Consider the following 25,584-nt stretch of genomic DNA (forward strand, 5'->3'; position numbering starts at 1 on the left):
TGTGGCTCACGGGCCTAGTTGCTCCGTGGCATGTGGGATCTTCCCAGACCAGGGCTGGAACCCGTTTTCCCCTGCATTGGCAGGCAGATTCTCAACCACTGCGCCACCAGGGAAGCCCCAACCTGGGTGATCTTGAGAAGTAAATAAAACTCTGAGCTGCAAATAATATCAGAGGTAAAAATATCTACTTTATAGGGTTATTGTGAGACTCAAATGAGAAATGGATATAATATATTTAGCATAGTACTTGATACATGTAAGCAATTAGTAAATTGAAGCTCTTATTATTATACTGTTTCCTCAATCTATAACTCTTTCCCTACTCCTTGTCACCTTCCAGATTCCTTCTCAGATCTCAGTCATTTTCCATTCTTTTCCAGGTCCCACCTCTTCTCCAAGCCTTCTACAAACTTTATTCTCTCCTTTTCATGTGTTTGTTAAGAACTCTGACATAAACTATACTGGTATTGACTTCTAGTACAGGACACATAGCTGTCATTTAGTAAGATCTTTAACTGAATGACTGATGATGAAAAAAGAAAAAAAAAAAAACTACAGCAGGTGTTGCTGATGCCCCACCCCATATCCCCTCAGTCCTTCCAAGTTTGCTTGCAGCTATGGCAGGTAGTTTTATCATGCCCACTGACATGGGGACATGGGCAGATGTTCTCCATGATTCCTCAGAAGGTCCCCAGCAGCGTGGAGTCACCTCACCCATAACAATATCCCACTCATTAACATGCACTTTATTGGCTTTGCTCCCTTCCCTGTCTCACTCTCTTCACCCCCCACTTAATCACTTCCCAAATTAACTACCTGTATCAAAGTCCTTGTCTCAGTGTTTGGTTTCTGTGAAACCCAAATAAGAGAGGAACTATCATTACTGAGTCCATATTGCACGCCAAGCACCACATTAGGCATTCTACTTTCTTTATCTTCTTTCATATCCTCAACATTCTTTGGGGCTGGGTATTATTATACACATATTTTTTAGTAACAAATTGGAAAGCCAAGACTAAAGCATTTAAGTGACTTGTTCAGGGTCATAAAAATATTAAGTAGCAAACCTAGCAATCCAAATGTTTCTTCAGGTGCCCATTTTGAATTAATAATTGTATAGAAAAGGAATAAACCATTTTGGGATAAAGTTAAAAGAAACATATTACAGAGTATAGAGTCAGGTAGAATTAGAACTCTTAGATATCTGACAAACTAAGATATAAAAACAGAATTTAATAAAATAGTGCCTGGAGACATTATACATTGAACACTTAGATGTCATTTAAATGCCTTATTTATAGTCCACTTTCTTTATCCTGGGAAATAAAGATGGGAGCATATGGCAGCAGAGAACTGTCCGAATGAGTCAGATTTTATAAGAAGGTATTAGAAGATGAAACTGTCAATGCCTCTATGACATTGGAGAAAGAATTAGACAAAGGAGACTTTTCTGGGTACTCGGATACTAAAAGGAAAGGCTTGGATGGATGAGAAAAAATATTGAGAAAGGTGTCTTTTCCATATTAAAATTCTCATTCAGAATGGATTTATTTTTGTCTTCCCAAGTCACACAGGCCATATACATAAGAGTGATTGAATTGTAACATGAACTGTCAAATCCATTAAATGTGGGTAAGGAGATAGCTGGAAATGTTAAAAGAAGCAAAGGACAAAGAGATATGTTTTCCATATGCAGAGGCAAGCATTAGGTGACCAATAAATTTCCCAGATTTTTAGGAAACATATTCATCAAATTAGAGAAATTAGAAACATTTAGTTAGAATTAGGGAGTATTGCCCAATTTAGCTAATGTATGTTGCTTTGTGTGGTTCTCTAGTCTAGCTGATAAGTATATAAGGGCGATGAGTTTGTATGAGGTAGAGCCCTCCCAGCATCTTCAGAGAAAACAGAGCCAAATCTTTAATTTCATGAAGTTTGAAAACACTTGATATTTATAGGCAGCTTTGAGATTATCAGACAAAGTGTACAGTGAATTTTTATTATGTGTTACTTCTGAAGTTGCTACTGTTTGCCTTTACAGTGTCATAAGAAATCATAAAGAACTAGGCAATTTGAATTGGGTATTATAGTTTCATTCCTTTGAATTTTTTGTAATGGTCTTCACTTATGTATAACCCAAAAGAATTACATCATAATATGTACTGCAAATTTATTAGCTCTGCTATGAAGTCATTTAGGTTTGAGCCCTAGCAAAAGTGACTTCTTGACAACCAAGCATTTGTAGTGTGCCCTCTAATTCACATTTTAATAAATGTCATTTTCTAAGTGCATTACCTCATGTTTTGGCTACAACCCAGATGAATCCTGAGAGAATAAGAAATGTGCTTTCTGACTGATGCATCCATATTTTATTTTACTTTTCATTAAGAAATTACTCCTTTAAGAAAATCAATAATCTTTTGTGATTGAGGGGAGAGGTTAGTGTGTTGCAATGGTGCATTCTAATTTCTCAAATCAGACTGCCTTCAGCCAGCTGTTGCTGATTTTTTTTGTCTTTTCTTGTTCCTGCAGCCTGGGTCAATGGCGACCCCAGAAGAGTGGCCTATCCTACAGACAGCCAGGGCTACTTTTGTGGCCAAAAGGGCACCCCCAATGAGTGAGTATGGCCACTTTGCTTTGTCTGATTTTACTGTCTAAGCTGGAACCTAGAAATCACTTTTGCATTAATCCTACTCATAAGAGGATTGAAATTCATAAAAAAGGACTCCCTCCCCTTTTCCCCAGAGACAGTTTATAAGCAGGTGGGATGTTTCATACTGTATGACTTAAGACAAGATGTCATTGTTCTGCAGCATTTTATTAGAACACATGAAGACTCTGCTTAGTAAAAATATAATTGTACTGGGTGAATTGGACCAGTGATTTTATCAGAAGCCATATTTTAAAATGCCTTATGAAGTGGGCTATAGGAAGGCTGAGTTCTGAGGAGCTGCTAAAAAGCTAGACGGTGCAGTTGTTAGAATTGTTTTTGCCACAGTGTCTACTGATAAATCACTCCACCTTTCAAAGTGAGGGGCACACCTAGAAAGTCTTCAATGAGTGGCAGGCCAGCTTTTCAAGACAACTAACTAGCCTACTGCTGACAATGACCCTGAGTAGCTGAAACAAACAAGGGAGAATGTTCCATTAAATTCCTTTCTAATGTTAATTATAACAAGTTTTCATTTCTGAAAGCAAGTTTTCTTTCTTCATCATAAAGAAAAAACAAAACAGAAACATAGATTTCATATTTTTAGAAATTTTTTTCTCCTTTCTCACTGGTCCATTTCTTTTCTGGTAATACCTGAGTTTTTACTCAGTACCCTAGTTCTTCATAACCAATTCAGTTTCTATAGAAGTTGGTATTGAAAGGGTAAGAAACCAAGGCAGCAGCAGCGCTCTCTACCACCAAAAACAGCAAAAAGGAGTCTCAGAATATTTCTATTGTGTCCCCATGTTGCCCACCCATAACTTGGAGCTTATTATTCCAAGAGATAAACAGATTTAAAAAATAGGTTTAGGAAAGGGTTAACAACACACAAGGAGTAGAATTATTATGGACAATCGAGAAACCAGAAATTTGGGTGAGGTTGGGGGATAAATCCTTAATCATGTCAGGTTGAGTTTATGGCGGGTAAGTTGACATCTACAAAAGGTCCGCATTGCCTATTAGAGACAACTAGACTAAATTCTGATCTAGGATGGTAATTCTTACCTTAACCTCAGTAACTCAAAAACTCCTAGACATTGCCAACAAAACCTTCACACTATGAAGGACAGCGAAAGCACCAGGTGGTAGAAAGATCACACAAATCTCTAAATCTCTAGTTCTTTAAAATAGGCTATTTTTAAAAGGACCTCTGTAACGTTTCCCAGACCTAAGCCAATGACCCACTTATTTCCAACAAAAATGTGATACCACAAATTTCAGTACGCAAAGATCATTCAAAGACAATCCTAGTGTAACAGACATGTTCTTTAAAGTATTATTTATAATAACAGTATATTGGAAACTATACAGATACCTAACAACATGTGGATGGTAGTAAATTATGGCCCATGTATTTAATAAAATATAATGGAGCCATTAAAAATGTATGTTTATATTTTTAAGAATTGATTATGTTAATTTTCTTTATAGTTTCTGGATTTTGTGTCACGATTTTAATTGCCTTCCTTCTCCTGAAAATAATATTTAGCTATATTTCTCTAGTATGTCTATGGTTTATTAGAAATTATAAATTTCCAATGCACTTGGGATTTATTTTTGTGTATGGAATGAAGTAAGAATCAAACTTTCTTTTTTTCCAATTGCAGCGCCAGTTGATCTCAGAATAGTTTGTTGAAAAATATGCTCTTTTTCCTCTCTGATTTCTGATACCACAATTATCATTTGGTAAATTTATATACTTGTTTACAAACCACCTATTGTATTCCAATATATATATATTCTAAGCCTCTCAATTGTTTTAATTCTTATATAAATGTGTATTAATTTGAAAAGTTAATAAGTTACTTTAAATGATTCTGAGAGTTTTTAGTAGTAAGTGAAAATATTTATGAAAATATCAGATTTCAATCATTAAAACAGTGTGAAATTATCATACAACTAGCAGAAAGAAATAAATACAATTACAAATATCAGTTTTGAATGTGATAAAGATGGGATTCCACACCAGTAGCCAAAGACTAGATTATTAAATAAGTGGTATTGAATTAACTGAAATGACATTCATGAATATAAAATAAAATTTTGGGGCTTCCCTGGTGGCGTAGTGGTTGAGAATCTGCCTGCCAATGCAGGGGACACGGGTTCGAGCCCTGGTCTGGGAAGATCCCACATGCCGTGGAGCGACTAGTCCCGTGAGCCACAATTGCTGAGCCTGCGCATCTGGAGCCTGTGCTCCGCAACAAGAGAGGCTGCGATAGTGAGAGGCCCACGCACTGCGATGAAGAGTGGCCCCCACTTGCCACAACTAGAGAAAGCCCTTGCACAGAAACGAAGACCCAACACAGCCATAAATAAATAAATAAATAAATAAATAAAATTTTAAAAAAATTAAAAAATAAAATTGGATATTTATCTCATACATTATACCAAAATGAATACTGAAACATGGAAATATTGTATATAAAATATACAACCAAAAAGTAGCAGAAGAAAATGCAGGGGCATGTTAATAGAATAATGGGGTAAAGAAGCTTTTTCTAAACATGACACCAAAGCCAGAAAATGTAACAGAAATTTTAAAGTATGACACAGAGTAATCCCACTTTAACCCACAAAGTGGTATGCAAAGTTAAAAGATAAGTGGAAATTCAGGAAAAAGAAATTTTTTCAACATGTATACCTGACTGTGGGTCAGTAGCTTTATAATATGAACTACTTTTATAAAATCAAAAAAGAAAAAGATGATAATTCAGTGTAGAAGTTGGCAAAAGTAATAAACAGGAAATAACATGATATAATGGCCAATAATAACAGAAAGTGCTGATCAACCACAGTTAAAAAAGAAATGCAAATTAATAAAGAGATATTACTTGAGCTTATTAAGTTGTCAAATAAATTAAAAAGATTAATATTTCCAGGGTTGACCAGAATGAGGGGAAAAAAAGACATCTTATTTTCTACTGGTGGTAGTGAAATATGATAATATTTATCACATTTTATCAAGTATTTATGAAATTTGTATGTTCTTTTTGATTCAGCAGTTTTTCTCCTAGAACATATATGATGGAAATTTGCATAAACTTTCCTAATGTTATAGGTACTATGAAATAGTAATAATAAAATGGAAACAGCCTAAATGTCTATCAATAGGAGATTGATTAAATGAGTTACAGTATAGTCATATAATAAAATACTATTTAATCATTAAAAGTGATTGAGTAGAGATATATTTATTGACATGGAAATATGCCCATGATACTTTGTTAATTCAAGAAATCAGGTTACGCCATGATTTAGTATAATTATATAATTTAGTGTAATAAATGCCATGTATAGTATAATTCTGCCTTGTGATATATATGGATATCACGTAAAAAAAAACACCTATATATGAAAGGATATACACATTCCTACATTAATTATTTCTGGGTAGTGGGATTATATTTTTATTTTTATTTATGTGTTTACTGAGTCACTATTATGTTTCCAATAGTGTTCTAAAGGCTGAGGTTATAGTGCAAATAGACAAGCTACCTGCACTCATGAAGCTTACATTCAATTAGGGGGCAATTACAATAAAGATGTAAACAATGAAGATAATTTCAAATTGTGTGATAAATGCTAGGAAGAAACAAAACAGGTGGCCCCATAGAGAATGACTGGTATATAATGAGCTGCCTCGCGGTTGCATGGGGCAGGTTAGGACTTTCATGAGGAGGTGACCTTTAAATTGAAATATGAAGGCTAGGCAGAAGGCAGCCTTTCAAAAGCCTTGGTAAGAGCTTTAAAGCCAGAGACAAGGGCAAAGGTCCTGAGGCAGGAATGAGCCTATGATACTCCAGGAACAGAAAGAAGCCCAGGAGGCTGGAGTGTAGCAAAGAAAAAGGGGAGTGGAATGAGCAGATGTCTGAGAACCAGATAGGAGTCAGATTTTGTGGTTCTATGTGCCCTTTAAAAGTATTTGGATTTTATGTATAAGTGCAGGAAGGCCATGGAAAGGTGTTCATCAAGAAAGTGATACAATCCACGTTACATTTTAAAAGACCATTCTTGTTGCTATTTATACCTTCTTGAACTGTTTCAGTTGTTCACAGTGAGCATGTAGGCAGGAAAATATTAAACTTCTTTTATTTTGAAAAAGAATTAATGACAGATATTATAAAATAGAATTATGAGTAATTTTTATTTGCTTATTTATATATTAATATGCATTACAAGTTTCTACCAAAAAATCTAATACTTTTATATTCCCTCCAAATTGTCCAAAAATAAAAGTCTTGAAAGTACATGAGCTGAGGCAATGAGTTACCTTACTTATCAAAGCCCTTTGAAAGAAAAAGAGAGAAAACATTTTGTTGAAAGAATATACTCTAGAGTCAAATCCTGACTTTACATCTTTCCATTGTTGACCTTTGGGTATTGGATGCAACCTACCTGGCCTTAATTTTCTGATAATAATGCAAAAAATTAAATGAAAGAACAGTAATTAGGGTGAAACTTACATGTCCTTTTTTTAACAAAGCACTTTCATATTCAATATTATAATACATCATTCGTGAGGTCTCCAAAGGGCCAGTCACTATGCAAAAGGTTGGAATCACTCTAGGAGACAAAACACAGTTTTCTCAAGGATTTCAGTCTTCAGGGATATAGCCAAGAAATCCATGGATTTCAGAGAGTTCCAGTCCAAGCTGGCAACATAGGAGGCTTCTAACTCACCTCCTCCCATGGACACACTGGATCTACAGCTACACACAGAGCAATTCCCTCTGAAAGAAATCCAGAAACTAGCTGAGTGACTCCTACGTATCAGGTGAACAAGGAAATACCCACATCAAAATGAGTAGGAAAGGCTGAGACACAGTTTTACCGTAAACCCCACGCCTGGCTCAGTGCCATACAATTGGGAGGAAATGCCCAAATCCCAGCCTGTCCCTGAGGAATGAAAGGTTTGAACCCCACATCTAGTGCCCCAACTTTTAAGACTCTGACCCAAGGGACAGGCCCTCAAAACACTTAGCTCTGAAAGCCAACAGGGCCTGCATCCATGAGACTCATAAGACTATTGTAAACAAGGAAGTTCTTAACTCACTGTGGTTATTTCCCCCAGACCCATCTCAGAGGGAACAGACAGAAACACCCATCTCCCAGGCTTTTCCTGAAAGAAAGCTACTTGCATACTTCAATAGCTGCTGCATGAGGGTTAGACTTCTAATATGCACACATCTGGGGATGACTACAGTCTTCCCCAGAGCCTGGAGGAGGCCAGTGGGCACTGTCTCTGTGTTCTCCCTCTGGTAGCTCCAAGTTGTACTGACTACCTGGAAGGAACTTGTGCACACATCTAGTGCGCGAGCTTTTGCAGCTGCCACCAGGGGACACACCCCTTGATCTGGCTCTGGTGGCCCATGGGGCTTGCATTTCATTGGTCCCACAATGAAATGGGATAACTGTAGCAAACAAAAAAACACTTCTTAACTGGCTATCCCCTCAGCACTCAGTGCAGAGGGAGCAGACTGAAATGCTCATTTCCCAGTCTTTCCCTGAAAGAGATCTATTTATGTACTTTAAAAGCTGGTGTCTGAGGGTCTGACTTCCAATCAGCCTGCATCTATCACTGACTGAGCTCCTCCTCTTTGGGACACTGACAGGTCTTGGCACTACTCAACTACTAAAAGCCACTAAGAACAAAGAAAGCAACTTGGACATGCACGAGGGTTTGAGAGACAGTTAAGAGCTGGGGCTGGGGTGAACATTAAGGTTTACCTCCTACAAGAAACCAGACTGAGAGAGGCAGCTGTTTTATCTAATGCACAAAAACCAACGCATAGAATCAAGGAAAATGAAGAAACAGAGGAATATGTTCCAAACAAAAGAACAGATAAATCTCTAGAAACAGAATTTAATGAAATGGAGATACATGATTTACCTGATATAATTCAAAATAAAGGTCATTAAGATGCTCACCAAAGTCAGGAGAACAATGCATAAGTATAATGAGAATTTCAACAGAGAGATAGAAAATATAGGTAAAGTATCAACAGAAATCACAGAGCTGAAGAATATAAAAATTGAACTGAAAAATTCATTAGAGGGGTTCAACAGCAGACTAGATAAGCAAAAGAAAGAATGAGCAAACTCAAAGATAGGGCAGTAGAATTCATCCAATCAGAGGAGCAAAACGAAAAAAGACTGGAAAAGAGTGTAGATAGTTTAAGGGTCCTATGGGACACCATCAAGTGGATCAACATTTGCGTTATATGGATCCCAGAAGGAGAAGAAAGAGAGAAGGGGCAGAAAGCTTCTTCAAAGAAATAATGGTTTAAAACTTCCCTAAGCTGGGGAAGCAAGCAGACATCCAAATCCAGGAAGCACGGAAAGTTCCAAATAAGATGAACCCAAAGAAACTCATAGCAAGAAATATTATAATTAAACTGTCAAAAGTTAAAGACAAGGACAGAATCTTAAAAGCAGAAAGAGAAAAACAACTTGTTACATATAAGGGAAACCTCTGTAAGACTCCAGGCAGATTTTTCAGTGAGGCTTTGCAAGCCGGAAGGCAGTAGAATGATATATTCAATGATATATATATTGAAAGAATAAAAACTGCCAACCAAGAATACTCTATCCATCAAAATTATCCTTCAGAATTAAAGGAGAGATAAAGAGTTTTCCAGACAAGCAAAAGCTGATAGGGTTCATACTGGCCTTATAAGAAATGTTAAAGGGACTTCCTCAAGCCGAAATGAAAGGATGCTAATTAGTAACAGGAAAAACATATGAAAGTAAAAATATCACTGGTAAAAGAAAATACATAATTAAGCTCTATTTTAGAATAGTCTAAAATTATAATGGTGGTGGGTAAATCATTTATAAATCTAGTATGAAGGTTATAAGACAAAAGTAGTAAAAATAACTAACTACAGTAACTTATTAATGGATACACAAGGTGAAAAGATGCAAATTGTGACATCAAAAGCATGAAATGTTGGAGGGCGAATAAAAATGTAGAACTTTAGTATGCATCTGCATTAAGTTATCGGCTTAAAATAGACTGCTGTAATATGTTTTATGTAAGCCTTGTGGTAACCACAACACAAAAACCTATAGTAGATACACAAAAGGTAAAAAAAAAGGAATCTAAGCATACTACTACAGAAGATCCTCAAATCACAAAGGAAGAGAGCAAGGGAAGAAAAGAACAAAAGAACTGCAAAACAGCCAGATAGCAATGAATAAAATGGCAATAGTAAGTCCCACCTATCAATTATTACTTTAAATGTAAATGGATAAAATGATGCAATCTGAAGATACAGAGTGGCTGAATGAATAATAAAACAAGACTCAACTATATACTGCCTACCAGAGATATACTTAAGCTTTCTGCGCAGACACAGAATAAAAGCAGAGGGATGGAAAAACATATTCCATGCAAATGGAAACCAAAAGAAAGCAGAGGTAGTTATATTTATATCAGACAAAATAAACTTTAAGGCAAAGACTCTAATAAGTGACAAAGAAGATTATTATATAATGATAAAGGGGTCAATCCAACAAGAGGATATAACATTTATAAATATGTACCCAACTTAAAAGCACTGAAATGTATAAAGCAAATATTAACAGATCTGAAGGGAAAAATTAGGCAGCAATATAATAATAGTAGGGGACTTCAATACCCCACTTTCATCAATGGTTAGATCATCCAGACAGAAAATTAGTAAGGAAGAATTGGACTAAATAACATGTTAGACTAGATGGACTTAACAGACATTTACAGACCATTCCATCTAAAACCAACAATACACATTCTTCTCAAATACATGGAATATTCTTCAGGATAGATCATGTGTTGGGCCATAAAATAGGTTTTAATAAACGTAAAAAGTCTGGAATCATATCAAGCCTCTTTTCCTGCCAAAATGGTATGAAACTAGAAATTAATTCAGAAAACTGGAAAATTCACAGATATGTAGAGATTAAACAACTTGCTACTAAGCAAATGGGTCAAAGAAAAAATCAAAAGGGAAATTAGAGAGTATCTTGAGACAAATGAAATTGGAAACATAACATACGAAAGCATATGGAGCACAGCAAAGCAGTTCTAAGAGGGAAATTCATAGCGATAAACAACTACATTAAGAAGCAAGAGACATCTCAAGTAAAGAACCTAATTTTGCACCTAAAGGAACTAGAAAAAGAAGAACAAAATAAGCCCAAAGTTAGTAGAAGGAAGGAAATGACAAAGATCAGAGTGGAAATAAATGAAATAGAGATTAATCATTAGAGAAATGCAAATCAAAACTACAGTGAGGTATCACCTCACACTGGTCAGAATGGCCATCACCAAAAAATCTACAGACAATAAATGCTGAAGAGGGTGTGGAGAAAAGGGAACCCTCTTGCACTGTTGGTGGGAATGTAAATTGATACAGCCACTACGGAGAACAGTATGGAGGTTCCTTAAAAAACTAAAAATAGAACTACCATATGACCCAGCAATCCCACTACTGGGCATATACCCTGAGAAAACCATAATTCAAAAAGAGACATGTACCCCAGTGTTTATTGCAGCACTATTTAGAATAGCCAGGACATGGAAGCAACCTAAGTGTCTATCGACAGATGAATGGATAAAGAAGATGTGGCACATATATACAATGGAATATTACTCAGCCATAAAGGGAAATGAAATTGAGTTATTTTTAGTGAGGTGGATGGACCTAGAGTCTGTCATACAGAGTGAAGTAAGTCGGAAAGAGAAAAATACCATATCCTACCACATATATATGGAATCTTAAAAAAAAAAAAAAGGTTCTAACAAACGTAGGGGCAGGACAGGAATAAAGATGCAGATGTAGAGAATGGACTTGAGAACACAGGGAGGGGCAAGGGTAAGCTGGGACGAAGTGAGAGAGTGAGACATTGACATATATACACTACCAACTGTAAAAGAGATAGCTAGAGGGAAGCAGCTGCACAGCACAGGGAGATCAGCTTGGTGCTTTGTGACCACATAGAGGGGTGGGATAGGGAGGGTGGGAGGGAGGCGCAAGAGGGAGGAGATATGGGGATATATATATACATATAGCTGATTCACTTTGTTATACAGCAGAAACTAACACGCCATTGTAAAGCAATTATACTCCAATAAAGATGTTAAAAAAAACAAAGCAATAGGGAAGATAAGTGAAACTACCAACTGTTTTTTTGAAAACATAAAATTGACAAACCTTTTGCTAGACTCATTGAGAAAAAAGGTGAGACTACTTAAATAAATTCAGAAATGAAACAGGAGACATCTGATACCACACAAACACAAAGGATCATAAGAGACTACTATGAACCATTATATACCAAGAAATTGGACAGCCTAGAAGAAATGGATAAATCCTAGAAACATACAACGTACCAAGACTGAATCATGAAGAAACAGAAAATCTGAACAAGCCAATTACTAATAAGAAGATTGAATCAGTAACCAGAAACCTCCCAACAAAGAAAAGTCCAGGATCAAATGACTTCACTGATAAACTGTACCAAACATTTAAAGAAGAATTAACAACAGTCCTTCTCAAACTCTTTCAAAAAATAGAAGAAGAGAGAGAATTATGACACATTGTTCAATGGAACAGATTAGAGAGCCCCAAAATAAAGCCACAGAAATATGATCAATTACTTTATGACAAAGAAGCCAAGAATATACAATAAGGATATTCTCTTCAATAAATGGTGTTGGGAAAACTGGAATGCCACATGCAAAGCCACGAAACTGGACCACTTCCATCTTACACCATAAACAAAAATCAATTCAAGATGGATTAAAGACTTGAATTAGGACCTGAAACTGTAAAACTCCTAGTAAGCTCCTTGACATCGATCTTGGCAATAATCTTTTGGATCTGACACCAAAAGCAAAGGTAGGAAAAGGCAAAATAAACAAGTGGGACTACATCAAACTAAAAAGCTTCTGCACAGCAAAGGAAACCATCAACAAAATGAAAAGGAAGCCTATGGAATGGGAGGAAATATTTTTGAATCATACATCTGATAAGGGATTAATACCCCAAATTTATAAAGAACCCATGTAACTCAATAGTAAAAAACCAAACAATGAAACAAATGATTAAAAAATTGGCAGGGGATCTGAATAGACATTTTTCCAAAGAAGACATACAGATGGCCGACAGATATATGAAAAGGTGCTCAACATCACTAATCATCAGGAAAATGCAAATCAAAACCATATGAGTTATCACCTGATTAAAATGGCTATCATCAAAAAAGACAAGAGAAAACAAGTGTTGGCAAGGATGTGGAGAAATTATTGTGCATTATTGGTGGGAGTGTAAATTGGTGCAGCCACTATAGAAAACAGTATGGAGATCCTAAAAAAATTAAAAATAGAATTACCACATGATCCAGTAATTCCACTTCTGGGTATATATCCAAAAGAAATTAAATCATGATCTTGAATAGATATCTGCACCTCCATGTTCATTGCAGCATTGCTTATGATAGCCAAGTCGTGGAAACAACCTAAGTCTCACTGCATGGGTGTATGGGTAAAGAAAATGTGATTTTATACAAATAAATAAATTTTAAAATTCAGCAGTAAAAAAGAAGGAAATCCTGCCATTTGTGACAATATGGATGGACCCTGAGGCTATTATGCTATGTGATATCTAAAAAAAAATGAACTCATAGGAACAGAACAGATTGGCGGTTGCCAGAAGTGGGAGGTGTGGGGTGTGGGAAAGGGGTTTAGGTGGTCAAAACGTACAAACTTCCAGTTATAAGTTTCTAAGGATGGAAGGTACAGCATGGTGACTATAAGTAACAATACTATATTGTATATTTGAAAGTTGCTGAGAGAATAGATCTTAAAAGTTCCCATCACAAGAAAATAATTTGTAGCTATATGAAGTGATAGATGTTAACTAAACTTACTGTGGTAATTATTTCTCAATATATGCATATATCAAATCATTATGCTGTATACCTTAAACTAATACAATGTTACATGTCAAGTATATTCTCAATAAAACTGGAAAAAATTAAACTAGGAACTGGACAAAAAAAAAAAAAAAGAAATCCATGGATTTCAATCTAGTGTGTTTCGCAGAGTGTGCTGTCTGAAGAATAATGCTTACAATCCCATCTGAAACATTACACTCACCCCCACTTTCTCTAGTTACTTTCTGGCACAAGACCCTGATTTATTGTCTTGGGTACTTATCACTACTTGAATTTATCCTGATTATTAATTTCACTTGTTTATTTTCCTCTACTAGAGTCAAAGTTCTTTGAGATGAGGGACGTTCTCTGTTTTGCTGTTGTGTCCTCAGCACTTCATTATAGTAGGTGCTCAGTAGGTTCACTGTTAAATGAATCAGAATAAAGGGGTAGCACAGAAAAGACAGTGATTTGCTCCAGTTGGAGGTCAGTGTAAAGTTCTTATCAGATCCTCCTATTAGCACTGCTAAGTGGTGCCATTATTACTACTCTCATCTAGAAAATTAGGAAGCAAATTCAGATAGGTTAAAGTATGCATTCAGGGTCAGCTGACTACTAAATGGCAAAAGTAACACGTTCTAACCCCAAATTCTGTGTTCTTTAGGCTGCATATTGATAGAGTTGCAGTGAAATTGGTTTTCCATGTTCCATGTTTAATCTAGTCCTTAAAATCATGAACATCTAGTCCTTAAAATCTTTTTACAATGGTAAAAGTACCATTAAATTAAAAAAAAATGTGTGTGTATATATTTTCATCTGTAAATGAAATGCATCTCTGTGAGAATGTGTGAAGCAGGTTAGGCACTCCAAACAACTGAGTCCAGGACATACTTGTTAGACTGTAACAGTGTTTGTACTCATTAGTGTCATGATGTGCTTAGAGCAACCCTTTGATTCTCAACTCTAAGAAACATTCCTTAACTGAGCTTAAAATCCCATGCTTAGAGATGGTGTGATAGTGTTTAGGATAGAATTTGGTCAGTCTGTGCTTTGTCTATGCCTAACCAAAAGGACACTAGGGGAAACAATGGGAGTTTTCTAAAATGTCAAAGCAGATAAAACAGACTCAAAGGAAAATGGAGTGCTTTGTTGACGTGTGCAACTTTCTCTGCCTTTTGAGTTGCAGGGAAGTTATTCATGATACTTGGGTATGATCCTTTTCTTTGTGATTTCTACTAAAAAGCAAGAACTCGATTGATTTTGATGCCACCTTCTGGCTACTACAAAAACTTCAGCTTATAAAGTTTGGGTTAAAACAACTTTGAACGTTGTCTGATGCAGCCCAATTGCCAGATTAGACAGACCGAAATACCCATCTTCCTAGTATGAGCTTCAGATAGGGAAACAGGAAAGATTAAGAGAACAAAGCTCTTCTATTTAAGTTTTGCATCAATTTGGCATCTAAGTGAAGCAATAATAACTTTGTCTTCAATTCACTGAAGAAACACTTATAAAATGGCAAGGAGGTCTCACAAATCTGTTTGATTGAACATACTACAAGCCCAGATCTATTACTTGGTTTAATTTTTAAAATCTATATCAAAATAATATATGCCTATGAAAATAAACCAAACAATAATGAAGAGCTTATAATAAAAGCAAAAAAAGCAATGGTCTCCTGTCTTAGGAGATTTCTTTCCAGAAAGATAATTTCTCCTCCTTCTGATTGTTTTAGTCAGTTCAGGCTGCTATAACAGAATACCATAGACTAGGTAGCTTGTAAATGACAAAAATTTATTTCTCACAATTCTTGGGACCAGAAGTCCAAGATTAGGTGCCTGCTTGGTCAGCTTCTTGGCTAGGGTCCATTCCCTGGTTTGCCATCTTTATTCTGCATCCTCAAATGGAGGAAGGGATGAGAGAGCTCTCTGAGGTCTCTTTTATAAGGGCACTAATTCCATTCATGAGGGCTACACCCTCCTGACCTAAGCACCTCCAAAGGCCCCACCTCCTAATACCATCACTTTGGGGGTTAGGATTTTAACATATGACTTTTGGGGGAACACATTCAGTCCGTAACACTACTCTTAGTTCTTCTGGCAGTTTTTTGCATAACTTTAAATCATATGCTTATTCTTTCATTTTGTACTTTATTAATTTTAGATAGTATCCATTGATAGCCTGCTATGAAAAATGAAGATTTAACTAATTTACATTATCTGTTTTCCTGTTCTCCCTCCTCGTTCCATGTTTAATGGTTAAATTATTGCCTTTAGATTTTCTTATAGTTTACTTTTGTGACTTTAAATGGTATACTGAGCTTTGATTGCTTGTTCCACTAACTTCTGTCAGTATCTCAACTCCTCTTTATGTAAGAGGAGGATATTATCCCCACTACCCTTCTCTCCATCTTTCTTTTCCATTCCACTTTCTATATTTACCCTTTACATGGTCAAGTTTGTTATAAAGTTCAGTTCTGCAACTTCATCAGAATCTTTCATGTTCTGTTGGTAGGTTGATTCTAGAAGTTGGAAATAAGACTTTTACTTTGTAATAACTACGTGAAGTTTAGTCACTGTCTGGCCATTACATTTTCATTTCTACTGTGTCCCTGATATCAAAGCCAAATCTTACACTTTATTTGCAGCTTAGCATCATGCTACATTTTAGTTTATTTCAACATAGGGCAATGACATTCTTGTATAATGTTTTATTTGTCAGCCAAGTTTTTCTTGAATAGTCTTTATCAGGACCATAAGTTTGTCTACCATTCCAGTCACACTATTTTTCAGAGGCTCCCTCTTCTCTGAACACCTGCCTTGTAGAACTTCTGTCCTTTTGTTCCACTCAGGACCAGGTAAATATAGGCCTACTGCATAGCTTTAATTCTGGGACTTACCTACCTCATTAGATTGGGTCCCGCTTCTAGAGGTGCCAGATTTAGCAAATAAAAACACAGAATGCTCAGTTAATTTTCAATTTCAAATAAACAAGAAGTATGTATTTTTTTAGTGTAAGCACATCCCATGAACCATTTTCTATATCCCAACTTCTTTCTTTGTGAACACCCTTGTTTTGATGGAGAACATTCTTGATTATCTTCCTAAGAAGAGAAAGCACAGGAAGTAAATTTGAGAAGTCCCTGGAAATGTTTTTCTTCTCCCTCTTTACAGTTGACTGATGGTCTAGCTTTAGAAGTGTAACTTGAAAGACAATTCCTGTCAGAAATTTGAAGATACTGTTCTATTGTTTTTAGCGTCCAATGTGTCTAATGCTAGTCTGATTCACATACCTTGTGGTGACTTTTTTCCTCTGGGAAAGCATTTAAAATTGTTTCTTTACTCTTGGTGTTCTGAAATCTCACAATTTGATGTAGGTCTTTCTTAAAAAATATTCTTTTTGTTCAGGCCTCAGTGGGGGTCCTTTAATTCTAAAGAACTATGACTCTCATCAGCTCTGAAAATTTTTCTTCAGTTATTTCTTTGCTGGTTTCATTCTTTCCATTTTATTGGTTGTCTTTTGGGAACTCTGTTAGTCATACCTTGGACCTCCTGGATTAGTCTCGATGCCTCTTTTTTTTTTTCCTTATATTTTCCATCTATGATTTTTTATTCTGTATTCTAGGAGATTTATCAAGTTTTTTCCAGCTCTGCTTTTGATTTTTAAATTTTGGTAATCATACTTTAAATCTCTTAAAGCCTTCTTGTTTCCTATTTATTCCTCTAATAACATAGTATTTTTATATATGAATAATCTGCTTGAATTACTCTGAAAAAAATTTTTTTAAGGTCCCTCCTATACCCTGAATTATTTTTATTTCATCTGGCATCAGTTTTTGTTTGTTTACTTTAGTCTTTCTCTTTCCTATTCTGATTTCTCTTAAATTCCTGATGCTACTTGGTTATCCATTTTTACTAAAGAAAGAATTGGGTCGCTTGTGTGAATTTGCTCTGTTTCTGTGTTAGTAGCTCAGTTTTTCCAGGGCGGCCTCTGCCCCATATGGGATAGGAACGTTGTATTAGCTGTTAGATTTCACTACAGCATGAACTGGTGGGAAGCTGACTGTCAGGCATGGGCTTTTACAATGCCAGAATATGAAGGGTTGTAGACTGGGGTACCTAATCCCACAAAAGCCCTTGCTATCATTCAACAAAAGAGGCCTCTGTTTTTGCCCATTTTTCCTGGATGCTAGAAGTCTTAAGTGTAGGTGTATGGGAGGAGCACAGAGACACTGATTTGCACTGTAGACCTATATATAAACCTTCATTAATCTTCTTACTTTTGGCCACATTTCTCACTCTCAGCTTTGAGTCCAGAATGTGTCATGATTTCTAACAGGCATATCATATCCCACCCTTTTTGTAGCTTTTCTATGGTGCATTCATCACTCAGCACAGTCTCATATGCTCTCCATCTTCCAGAAATTGTTGAACTCTCTTGTGCAATTGTGTGCAGATCCCATTCTGCACATCCTTAGCTGGTATGGTGAGGTTTATTCCTTTTTGTACTTTTATTCTTTTATTTCCATGAGTCTCGGGAAAGAAGAGAGATGGGCTTAAGTGCATCTTACATCATCTCGAACTAGTAGTTTGTAGTTGCTTCTGTTTTGTTGTTTCATGGCGGAAATATAATTCAAGTTAAATAATGAGTTACTTCCTCAGTCACTTCTGCAGAATTGTTCAGCTGCAACTATCGCCATCTACTTTGTACCTAAGGAATCTGAGGACCACTGATGTTTAAAGATATCAGACAGACTTTGATAGAATGACTATAGATTTGTGCAAAAAACTAAGGAGGATTCTAAGATATTGAAAAACTTATTCTGAAATTGATCTCATCCATTCTGCAACATCTGATGAGTGCCTAACATGGGCCAAGTACTCAGCTAAGTGTTGGCAAGGTAGATGGGTATAAAGATGAATAAGGTACAAACTTTACCCTTGAGGATCACATAATCTGGTGAATAACTTGAGTTTATGTAGCATTTTGCAGTTTATAAATCAGTTTTACCTGTGGGGGACTCTTGACACTTACTGATTTACCATTCAGCATTTTAACTACTCCTAAGGGACTCCAATGAATCATGACATGTAATAATTTATTCATTTTCTTAGGTACAAATCTGAATCACATGTATAAGATATAGTTGCTTGGGTGGTGAAAGAGCCAAGCTCACTCTTGTGGAATCGTGAAGTAGCCTTGTGCATATTGTGTATGAATTTATAGCCAGATTCTTGAGCCATCTGAACTAGATGGGATTACAAACATGAAATGGGTTTATTTTTCCCCTATTATTGCCTTTAACAATGTTCTTTCAAATTTCTTTCCTTCTTGTTTTGGCATCTTGGGTAGCTTCCTTCCATAGCTTTCTAAATACTTTCTATTGTTAAAAAGTTCAGTGCAGTCCAATTTAAAATTTGAATCTTGTTTCTTCCAATTCCCCAGCTCAGGTTTGAACTCTGCAAGGGAACTTAGAGTGGGAGAGAGGCCCTGTTCTGCTATTTCCCTTCTCTTCCCTCTCTCCTGGTCCTAGCTCTTTGTGTTGTGACAGATAGAAGGAAGAGTATCTGTTACTTTCCTGGCCACTGCCCTAGTCCCACATGGTTGTTGCTGCTGCAGCTAAGACGTAACTGACTATGCATAAACCCTGTCTTTGGGGTAAGCATCCAAAGGCTGGCTCTCTCATGGTGCACAAGTGGAAATTCTCTGGGGAAGTCCTCACTGACTAGTTCTTTGATGTGAGAAATCAGCTTTGGCTTGCCCTCCACCAAACCCCTTTGGCTTTATGCCTGGTGATTCACCTCCAGTCTCTTGTCAGATGAGGTACCACCAGGAAGATGCAAGCCCATTTACTTGACTCCACGTTCTCCCATGACAGGCTGCTTCAGTGCTGCCCTCTTTCTACCCCCATTGGTTTATTTCAACTCTCCTGTGATCTCTTTGGGTCTCACTTTTCCCTGCTAAAACATTAAACATTTTTCAACATTATTTTCAATGGCAATATAGTCTTCTACTTTATGGATGTGGAATTCTTTATGTAACCAATCCCCTGTTGATGGACAATTTGATTATTTCAACTTTTTACTATTACCAAAAGGTGCTTTAAGTGTTAGGCAGCTTAAAGGGGAGTTGGAGAATATTTTGCAACTGTCTGGGGAAAATGAAGCCGATTTTTAAATGTTATGTTATATTAAAGTATACAGGGGCTGAAATGATATGAAATATTTCCACAGTCACTAAAAATATTATGTTGTTCTCTTAGGAACAAGCCCATTTTGTTTTACTTTAACCTGCTCAGCTGTACCAGTCCCTCCGTGGTGGTAAACCTACAGTGCCCTACCAGACAGGTAAGGCAAAAAAAAAAAAATGCCTCGCTGGTGATGTTAGCGATTTCGAACATTCTTGGGTGAAAGAATTGAGAAACTGCATTTGAGTTCTGGGTGTGTGTGATTAATGATGAATTTATGGAAGGTGGGAAGACAGAAGTATAAGCTCATGTTGGTTCATATACAATAAAAAAAAAAAGCAGGGATTAATCATTTTAGTATGACTAGGAACCTCAGTGATTATCTTGTCTAACCACCTATTTTTATAAATGAATAAACTGCAGCCCAGAGAAATGGAGATATTTTTCTCAAGATCAGTATTAGGAAGAATAAAGCCAGCTACTGTAACTAATAAACCCCAGTTTTTCAGTGACTTAAAACAGTAGTTTCTTTTTGGTCATATAAGAGTAAAAGGCGGTGTTTGTGGTCAATGGGCAACTCTCTTCCCGGCTCCTTTCATCTGGTGGCTCTGTCGTCCCTTAAGTCCTCAGCAGGAGCAGCACCCAGTTGCCGGAAGAAGACAGAGAGGCTGAATAAAGCAACCCTGTTCTTTTTTTTTTTTTAAACATCTTTATTGGAGTATAATTGCTTTACAATGGTGTGTTAGTTTCTGCTTTATAACAAAGTGAATCAGTTATACATATACATATGTTCCCATATCTCTTCCCTCTTGCATCTCCCTCCCTCCCACCCTCCCTATCCCACCCCTCTAGGTGGTCACAAAGCACCGAGCTGATCTCCCTGTGCTATGCGGCTGCTTCCCACTAGCTATCTATTTTACATTTGGTAGTGTATATATGTCCATGCCACTCTCTCACCCTGTCACATCTCACCCCTCCCCCTCCCCATATCCTCAAGTCCATTCTCTAGTAGGTCTGTGTCTTTATTCCCGTCTTGCCACTAGGTTCTTCATGACCTTTTTTTTTTTTCCTTAGATTCCGTATATATGTGTTAGCATACTGTATTTGTTTTTCTCTTTCTGACTTACTTCACTCTGTATGACAGACTCTAACTCCATCCACCTCATTACAAATACCTCCATTTCATTTCTTTTTATGGCTGAGTAATATTCCATTGTATATATGTGCCACATCTTCTTTATCCATTCATCCGACGATGGATACTTAGGTTGCTTCCATGTCCTGGCTATTGTAAATAGAGCTGCAATGAACATTTTGGTACATGACTCTATTTGAATTATGGTTTTCTCAGAGCACCCCTGTTCTTAAAAGCCTTGGATCAGTAGGGTCACACAGTGCATTTCTACTTATACGCCATAGGCTCATTAGTTTTATTTGTTCACACCGAGATGCAAGAAGGAGGGAACAAAGCAATGTAATTGTGGGCTGAGCAGCCTCTTGTGTACCATGAACAAATGAAACAATAGGGACAAACTTCATGGCTTCTTCCATAGTCTATCCCTCTGTCCTCCAGAACACCCTTCTTCCCAAGGGAGACAACCCAGAATCCCACGTGGTACTATCTTTAACCCATAGTCTAGGATCTATGGATTATGCATAGTCTCTCCATCAGGTCTTGACACTAAATGCACAATGGGGAACAGGGCTAGGAAAATTAGAATACAAGCTCCCATTCAGAAAGGGAGGAGGTCTAAATGCACAGTGGTCTTTAGTGCATGGCACTGGAGAACAGTCTTTTATTCCACCTGGATCGTGTCCTCTGAAGGAAATTGCTTATCCATCACATCCTATGATTCTTTGCTCAACCACCTGGAAGGTTATTTCCTGTCTGTCAGCCTCAGACCACACCATTGCTGAGCATTGGAAATATACCCTCTTAGGGGCCGCGTGGCTTTGAAGCTTTCTACCTATTGTGCGAGTGTAGAACCTCAAAGATTATATTAACAGTCAAAGGCCTTTTCAGGTTAGGTCATGAATTTGGCAGTACAGCTACCTCAAAAACTTAGTAAGATTTTGACTTAGTTGCTTCCTCTTTGTTCCACTTCGCTGTACATCAGAAACTAACACAACATTGTAAATCAACTATACTTCAATAAAATTTAAAAATTTAAAAAAATATCACTCCCTTATATAAACCCTCAGTTCTTTTGCCCCTTCTCATTTACTTGTACTTCCCTGGCAAAACATCATTCATGGATAAATGCAGCTTTCTGCCTACTCCATGCCTCAACCCAGGCAGCTGTGTGTTCTTGCAGAAAACACACACAACAGTCCATTAAATTAAGGACCACTAACCTCAAGGGGGCCCTTAATGCTGTCCCCAAATCACACAGGAGACCCTTTGCCCATTCACTAGCTACTCTGCTAGAAAACAATTTCACACCTTTTCCTCTCACCTCAAACCTCCAAGACCTCCTTCCCAGTCTCCATGTCAGCCTCTGACTTAGCTTCCTATTTCACTGAGAAAGTATCAGCATTCAGAAGACAACTTTTACGAGCTGCCACACTGACCTCCACTTGCCTACCTGTCATCATCTGTGTTCATGTATTTACTCTGCCTTCCCTGCTCTTACTGTGGAGGAACAGCCTGTGCGCCCAAGGCCAGCCCATCCGCTCGTGCATTAGATCTTATCCTCGCTCACAAAGTCCAGCAGACAACTCCAGAAATCTTCTGGTTTTTTCTTTTATTACCATTTTCCTTCTCTACTAAGTTATCCCCATCGGTAGACAAACATGCTGTTATTTCTTCCGTCTTAAATAATTCTCTCCTTGATCCCACATCCCCTTCCAGTTACTGCTTCATATCTCTGTGCCTCTTTTTTTTTGCCAAACTCCTCATAAGAATAGTTTATATTTAATGTGTCTAAATCCTCCCTTCTCATTTTCATTCAGGCTTTTACTCCTACTCCATTTTCTCCAAATGATATTGATACCATTGATCTCCATCTATTTAAACCAATGGTCAATTTTCAATCTGTATTTACTTAAGCTAACAGTACTGTTTAATCAATCCCTCTTCCTTAATATACTTTCTTCACTTGGCTTCTAGGGCACAACATTGTGTTTCCTCCCAACTCTCTGGCTACTCCCTATGAGTCTTCTTTGATGGTTTCTCTTCATCTTTCCAGCATCTTCTAAACACTGGAGTTTCCTCCTCTACCAAGCTTAGTCCTCTTCAATACCTGCATTTACTCCTTTTGGTGATCGCACCTAGTCTTGTGCTTTTAACACAATCTATATGCTGCGCTTCCTAATTTATCTATCCAGATCAGTCTGCTCCCGGAACTCCAGATCTTTCTATCCAACCACCTATGCCATGTCTCTACAGGGATATTTAGTTAGCATCTCAAATTTAACATGTCCAAACTCAATTCCTAGTCTCTGACTTTATCCTTAAAATTGTTCCCCACCTCCATCGGTCTTTTCTATTACAGCTGTAAATACCATTGAATCATCCTTGATCCCTCTTTTCTGTCACACTCATGTTTGAGCTGTGAGCTAATTCCTCTGGTCTCCATTCAAAATATACCCAGGACCAAACTCCTCCTTTTTTCACCATCTCCTCCTTTTTTCAAGGAACCAGCTAGATTAGTTCAATGACCTCCTGACTGGTCTCTTCTTGCCCCTGTCTTCAGCCCCTTAGACTCTTTTCCGCCCAGCAGCCAGTGTGATCCTGTTAAATGTAAGTCACATTATGTCCCTCCTTTGCTCAAGCCCCCTCCCCTCAATAGCTTCCCAAGTTACTCATATTAAAAGCCGAAGTCCTAACAATGGCCTACAAAGTCCTTCACTGTCTGCCCGACTCTGACCACATATGCTATGGCTCTCCCTCTACTCACTGCACTCGGGTCATACTGACTATCTGTTGTCTTCAAAGGATCCAGGAAAGCGCCAACTTCATAGCCCTAGACTTTGCTGATCTCCCTGCCTAGCCTGCTCTTTCTCCAGATGACTAGATCACTAGTCTTCTTCAAGTCTTCCTCAAATATTACCTTTTGTTGAGGCCTCCCTTAACTACCTATTTAAAATTAGAATCCCACCCTGGTACCTTTCATCCTCTGGCCTTATTTCTAGCCTTATTTTTCTCCATAACACCTGCTACCATCTCATAGCAAACAATTTTGTTTATTTTTTGTTGACCATCTCCCCTACTAGAACGTAGGGATTTTTATCTGTTTTGTTCACTACTGTGTCCCCAGTGCCTAGAACAGGCTCAGAGTAGGTGATCAATAAATATTTGTTGAGTGAATGAGTAAATGAATGAATGAGAGAATATCTTCCTATTCTTAGTCTAGAAAATTTTCCACTACACTATACAAATCCATCATTCCCATGATGAAACAAAAAATCCTTGCACATTATGCTTTTTATTACATTTCATAAATTACTAGATTACATAAATTACTAGATTTACTAGATTATCCTTTCTTCATTGCAAATTGTAGTGTTTTAACCTTCAGTGTAACTCTCTCTTCCACTCACCAAATCCTAATTTATATTAGAGTGTTAACCCTATACGAATGGAAGATGTAAAAATAATGATGAAGAACTATATTCAGAATGCCCCTTTGTGGTTATACAAAGAATCAGAACTGAGTCAGAATATATATTAGCTGCCAATAATGCAGGATTGCTTTCAGTATGCCAGGCAGTAGTGTGTCTACTGATCCAAGCCATATTTTTACGCGTGATGTTTTTTGTTAATGCAGCATGGTCCAGACATGTGTCATAAGCATTTAAAGGACAGACCTTGATCAATTAGGATACCCAACCTCAATGTGACCTTCATTTTTGGCTAATTATATGTTGATTGCTACTAATCAGCACCCTATTTGAAGTGAACAAATTGGTCTGATAGAGGGAGAGTAAAGAACATTTGCTATATTGTTTTTTAACAGCTCATTTGTGTCTGGAATGAAATTTGATGTGATTCTCATTATCAAAACATTTTTTACCACTTAAATTACTTTCTTTTATATGTTGCATACACCGCACTTTTATATGTGTAGTATACATTGTGTGTGTGTGTATTTATAAATACAGAAATCATCATAGCCTCAACTCAGTAGCTCCTACCATCATTGAAAGCCTATGAAAACATTAGTATATTCAGTATTCACTTTTATAAATCCATTTAAATGTATCCAACAAGGGGCTAGTTCAGTTATCTTTCAGAATCATGTAAGTAAATTGCCAAAGTCTAAATGTCTGTGAGGTAGCTCCTAATACGTTAATGGTTTTTTCAGCTTAGCTCCGATCAGAGTAAACTTTTGATGTTCGCATTGACAATGACCTCAGTCTTCTTCCAAAAAATGTGAGCATGTTGGATGCTGTGAATGTCCCTAAACAGTTCTTCAGTTTTCATAGAAAGATACCTGTGAGACTTTCAATATTTCCTCTAGAGGTGTATGAATGTGTGTGTGTGCTTGTGTGTGTGTGTGCATATGTGTGTAGGAGAGACTGGGAAAGAGAAAATGCATCTGGAGGTGTGAATGTGGAGATGGGTTGTTTACCTTGTCAAAACTTCTAAAAGAAATTGGACTGCTGCTGCTACCAAACAATATTAACTGTGAGATTTGAGGTACCCATTTAGTTATCTACCTACTACCTTAGCTGTGGGGTTGATACCAATTGTCCTCGTGTAGCAGAGACATGACCCATAAAAGGGGAAAGAGATGTCGCCTCAGCAGCCGTGTTTTTACCTAACTAC

At 37.1% G+C, this 25,584-nt stretch overlaps 1 protein-coding gene across 4 annotated transcripts in view; it reads left to right on the forward strand.

Annotated features, from left to right (window-relative positions):
* The window catches only part of SLC44A5 (solute carrier family 44 member 5), a 356,753-nt gene that overhangs the window by 275,936 nt on the left and 55,233 nt on the right, over positions 1-25,584 (forward strand). For all 4 annotated transcript variants that reach the window (XM_082355240.1, XM_082355241.1, XM_082355239.1 and 1 more), the window contains 2 exons: positions 2,533-2,617; positions 19,890-19,974. In XM_082355240.1, the coding sequence (XP_082211366.1) occupies positions 2,533-2,617; positions 19,890-19,974 (170 nt within the window). The remainder of the gene's footprint in view (positions 1-2,532; positions 2,618-19,889; positions 19,975-25,584) is intronic.

The sequence above is a fragment of the Balaenoptera borealis genome (genome assembly GCF_965194805.1).
Source record: "Balaenoptera borealis genome assembly, chromosome: 1".
Taxonomy (NCBI): Eukaryota; Metazoa; Chordata; class Mammalia; order Artiodactyla; family Balaenopteridae; genus Balaenoptera; species Balaenoptera borealis.